Below are 5587 nucleotides of genomic sequence, written 5' to 3' on the forward strand. Positions count from 1 at the left end.
AATGATGTAAAATTTCTGATTGTTAACGGAGAGCTTGTGTATTTTTAAACGATGGATAAGGTAACATGATTATGATCAAAACATTATGATGGGGTATCAAAACATTCAATGTCTTATTTAAAAAGCAATGTAGCACTTTCACTTAAAATTACCAATATTTATAATATGTTGGAATAACTACTTTTAACTTATAAAAAATTTTAATGTGAACCTAAAATATACAAGGGGATATAAAGATTTTCAAATTCTTTTATGAAATTTGTGAGCAAAAACTTTGGAAAAGTACCATATTTTAGATCTCTACGTTATTCACAAATACTGTGGGGACCTGGTCATTCTTTATGGAAGAGATTAGAACTACATTTATTTTACCAATGTAAGATATACAGAAACTTAAGCAGTGAAAAACTAGCAGGAAAAAAGCTCCCTGAACAATAAGACAAGACAATGCAAACCATGCTCTAATGGTCAGCACCTCAGTTTCATAGTGGATATGACTTTGAACAACTTATCTGGTTTATCATTCAAAACTGATAGTCACTTGGGAGAAACTAAGGGGAAAAACTGTTACGGGCAAGTATATTGAGCGAAACAGAAAATTAAAGTTGGCAGCAAGGAACAAGGGGAATGTGTAGTAGGACTGTAACTTTTAAAAGCAAGAACTCAAAAGGCATGCTAGCCTGGGGCTATTTGATATAGAGTCGAAAAGACCAGTAACATTAGCAGACTCTAAGGATACTGATGTATTACCATATAGTACAATAATGTATGGTCATAATGATAATTCTGAGTCATCAAGAAAGGGTTAGTCTATACGGTCTGTTGAAGAAGGCTAATTATAATACACTTAATAAAGATGTCCATCGAAAGTGTTTTTAAATTGTGTATTTAAAGTATTTTTCACAAAAATATGATTGCAAAGAATACCCTGTTTTGAGAGTATGGCAGAAAAATCAAGTGATACTGTATCCAAATCTTACCTGCTGGGAATTATCACCATTCCCTATACTGAGAGAATCTGAAGGTTTGTCAATGGGGCTGTAAAAAGAAAACAAACCGAATAAAATCAGAATACAGTCATTCTCCTAAAATAAAAACAAACTTCTTAAAAGTCAGAAAAATAAAACATTTTACCATCTTAATAAATGTTTACCGAAGTACTGTGAAGTAAAATATTAGGTTAAATGTTGAGGACACAAAGAAGTATTTAAGATTTCAAATCTGAAAATCCGAAACCTGAACTGCTCAAAAATTCCAAACTTTTTATGTACCGATGTGACCACTCAAAGAAAATGCCCAATGGAGCATTTGGATTCAGATTTGGGATACTCAACTGGTAAGCATAATGCAAATATCTCAAAATCTGAAAAAATCCAACATCCTAAACACTTCTGATCCCAAGCATTTCGGATAAGAGATATTTAACCTGTATAAGATAAGATCCCTACCTTTGAGGAACTTACGTTCTAATTAGATTCTCCAAAAACAATGGGTGAAATAATAGCTTATGGGAAAAAAAGTACTGTGTACAACAGATATTATTCTGATTAATAGACCAAAAGTCTGATCTATCACTTAGTTTTGTGCATGTGATAAACACGTTCCCCATTACAGTTTCTGAAACAGTACTGACCCATTTTTCTAAGTGTTTGACAGACGGCACAAAAGTTACTGAAATGTTCTCTACAGGTTTTTAAGAGCAATAAATTTAATACTTTCATATATTAATAATAACCCTAGAGAAGGCATATGTGCATACATATTGATATATACACACACACACAAATTAGACAAATGAAAGACACTTGTGTGCAAACTGTTGACTCAAACAAAAAATATTACTGTTTTATTTCCACATGGAGAAAATGCAGCACCATGGAACAGTTTAAGACAGCATTGCTGACAAGTTCATTTTAGCTCATCTGATTTAAAGACAAAATAAAATCTTTATAAGCAATGCAACTCTGACCTAGTGACATCATTTCTATAACTAACTTTAACTCACCATACAAAACAAAAAACAAGTACAGCCATATGTCGCTTAATGATGGAATATGTTCTGAGAAATGAGCCACTAGGTGATTTTGTCATGCGCAAACAACAGAGTGTGTACTTACATAAACCTAGATGGTATAGCCTATTGCTCCTAGGCTGCAAACCTGTACAGCATGTTACTGTACTGAATATTGCAGGCAACTGTAACACAACAGTAAGTTAAGCATTTGTGTATCTAAACATAGGAAAGTACAGTAAAAATATGGTATTTATACTCTCACGGGACCACCATCGCATATGCAGTCAACTGTTGACTGAAATGTTGTTATGCAGCACATGACTGTGTTATTAATATTACCTCAAATGTGTTGCTCTGATACAATATTATAGCAAAAAGAATTAAGATTCCAAACTTCTCAAAATTATTTTATTCTCTGGAAATACATATGAAATCACCTTTCAAACAGATAACTTACTGGTACTATGTTTAATTGCTGTAAAAAAAAATTTAACAATGGCTAGTACCCAATCTGAATCCCAGGTGTATCTTCTGCAGAGATATTGCCAGAGACTCGATTCTAGTATACAGATGTGAAGTTTACTTGAAGAGCACCTTCTTATTATCCATTATTATCCATAAAATATAAAGGAATCAATGAATGTTAAGTAATGTGGGTAACGCAAATTATTTTAAAGATACAGTTCTGAGCACACTAAATTTAGAGATATTTGGGGAAACAAGACAGGTGCACACCAAACAAATATCAGCCGGTGTCTGCTATTCAATGAATTGTTTCAATAAAAAATGCCATAAATATTCAGAATGAAGTGAAGCTACCACAAGTGAGGCAATTAGGGAAAGTTTCCTAGGGGAGTTCAAATTTAAGTAGGTCCTCAAAAAGATTTACACATTAGGAGAAGAAAAGAAAAAAAGGAAAGGGACAGCATTAAAGGCAGGAACAGTACCTGTATCAAGGGTCAAAAGGTCACATACAGGGTGGGACAGAGTTAAGGAATTAATACAGCTAACAAATAGTATGGCTGGAATAAAAATGGGAGGGTAAGGATAGAAAGGTAGACAGAGGCCAGACTCCAGAGACCAACGGAAAATTTCTCAGCACAGAAATCAAGCAGAATTCTAGAAAGATTAATTTGGTGGTGGCATAAAGAACAGACTGGAACATAATAGAGAAAATTTTAAAATAAACTTCCACTATTCTTATAATATGAGAACAAGGGCTTCAAGTTGAGAGAAAGAGGTGGTAACAGAAACAAAAGGATGAAAGCAAGATATTACAAAGGAAAAATTTTAGTATCTAGATCTTGGTTCATCTTCGCAGCCACAACCATTAAAGAGCACTAAATAAAAATTTTCATGTAAGTGAGGTCAGTCTTGCTAATGTCCAGAGCAATATATGAGAATGTTATTACATACAGAATAAATCTTAAGGATGTTTCTGGATTACAACTGATTAGAATAATTTATATCATCTTGTCCAACACCCCAATTGCAGTTTTATAAGCCCCGATTCATAACATCATATGCTTTATCTGTGAAAGTTTTATCAAAGATGCTAATTGTGTCATTAATCCAAAAACAGCTGCTGAAAAAATAAGAATTATGGCAAGATACCAGTAAACTCATGTTCCACTCAGTTTTAGTATATTTGTCTCAATTTATTAATATTTTAATAATTAAATTTAAAAAATCAATTATGTTATAGTTAAACCTGATATTATAAGTGTTATCAGTGGAAAAGCAGAAAAGAAATATGGGAGAGTCCCTGCAAATACATGTACAATTTCAATAGCAAGAAAAATATATTTAAAAATTCCAATGACCATGAACTCCTTAGATCTCTAATGGCTGGACAGAAAAGATATATCCCAACAGGGATACCACCAACAGGTCAGAGTCCTCACAATTCCACTAGCATCACATGTAGAGCCTCCTTCCTAGTCTGCAGTGAAACATCTGGAATCTGATGATCACTTTAACAGAGGAAGTGAAGAGAAACAAAATAAAAAGGCATCAAAAGTCTCCTCAAAGTCTCTCAAATTATTAGATTTCACAGCTAGAAGGAATCATTAAAATTAAATACACTATTTTCCAGATAAACCAAATTCAAAACTCTCTGCAAAAACATAGTCAATGACATAGCAGGGTCTCAGTTTGGATCTTCAGATGGTCAGCCAAGTTTTGCTCTCTTCTAACTTGCCCCAAAGGCAGTGCTTGAACTTTACTTCCTTTTACTTACTACTTCCTTAGTGGTGATGCCGAATACACTCATGGCTGCTTTTTAAAATTGGCAACATAAGACAATTACACAGTAGAAGGATCAAAAAAAATCATATTCAGGAAGTAGGGGTGGGCTAAAAAAATGCTGAGGTCTAGCTCCCTTGTTTATCAAGTTTAAAACAAAAATAGTCAAAGTGATTAATTTTTAGTCACATTTTGAAAACAAGACAAAATTAACGTAAGGACAGAAATTTCACTGTCATGTTACTATATACACAAATACATATTCACTTTGCTTCTAAATTAAATATTCCCATATTCATTTAGAAGAATTAATTTTAATTTTTTCTGTTCACCAGAGTCCTACATAACTCTGAGATACACTTAAATATTTGCTAACACAATGGATATATTTAAGTTATTAACAGGTAAAATTTGCCTCTACAGAATATATTCCATTTCATATAAGCTTCAAATATACAGTAACATTTAAAGTATCATTCTGCTACTAAAATATGGCCACATATTAAATGGCATAATTAGCTATAAAAAGAGCAAGGAAAAAAATGCCTCAATAAATCTGAAATGATTGTAGTTAAGCACATATGATTTTAATTGGAATTTTCTCGTAACTCTAAGACCTACTTAACATGAATGAAAACAAATGTTTTGATTAACTACTAGTAAGAACAAAAAATTAGTTATTTTTAATATTAAAGGTGAAAGATGGACATCTACTATCCTAAATATACCATAGAATGTAGCAACCTTTCAAAAACAGCAGGTATTCATTTATTCATTTTAATTTTGTATTACAGAAATAAATTTAATCTTGAAAAAGATATTAGGTTGGTGCAAAAGTAATTGAAGGTTTCGGACTGTGAATTTTAAATCATTATACCTAGGCTCAAAACACATCTTTATTAGTCAAAATAGTAACCATTACAATCAACACATTTTTGCCAACAAGAAACGTTTGTTTATTCTTGCAGTGTAAAAATCCACGCTTCGGGATTCGACGAACTCTTGGAAAGCATTTTCTGCATCCTGCTAGTTGTGGAAGCATTTTCCCTGCAAAAAGTTGTGGAGATACTTGAAGAAGTGGTAGTTGGGTGGCGAGAGGTCAGGTGAATATGGCAGATGAGGCAAAACTTCGTAGCCCAGTTGGCTCAACTTTTGAAGCACTGGTTGTGCGACATGCAGTCGGGTGTTGTTGTGGAGAATTGGGCCCTTTCTGTTGACCAATGCCGGCTGCAGGTGTTGCAGCTTTTGATGCATCTCATCGATTTGCTGAGCATACTTCTCAGATATAATGGTTTTGCTGGGATTCAGAAAGCTGTAGTGGGCCGGGCG

At 33.4% G+C, this 5587-nt stretch overlaps 1 protein-coding gene across 6 annotated transcripts in view; it reads right to left on the reverse strand.

The window, feature by feature from the left end:
* The window catches only part of CNOT4 (CCR4-NOT transcription complex, subunit 4), a 163141-nt gene that overhangs the window by 51313 nt on the left and 106241 nt on the right, over positions 1-5587 (reverse strand). For all 6 annotated transcript variants that reach the window (XM_012642782.1, XM_012642780.1, XM_012642781.1 and 3 more), the window contains one exon: positions 981-1038. In XM_012642782.1, coding sequence (XP_012498236.1) covers positions 981-1038 — 58 coding nt within the window. The remainder of the gene's footprint in view (positions 1-980; positions 1039-5587) is intronic.

The sequence above is a fragment of the Propithecus coquereli genome, unplaced genomic scaffold (assembly GCF_000956105.1).
Source record: "Propithecus coquereli isolate 6110/MARCELLA unplaced genomic scaffold, Pcoq_1.0 Scaffold186, whole genome shotgun sequence".
In the NCBI taxonomy this organism is placed as follows: domain Eukaryota; kingdom Metazoa; phylum Chordata; class Mammalia; order Primates; family Indriidae; genus Propithecus; species Propithecus coquereli.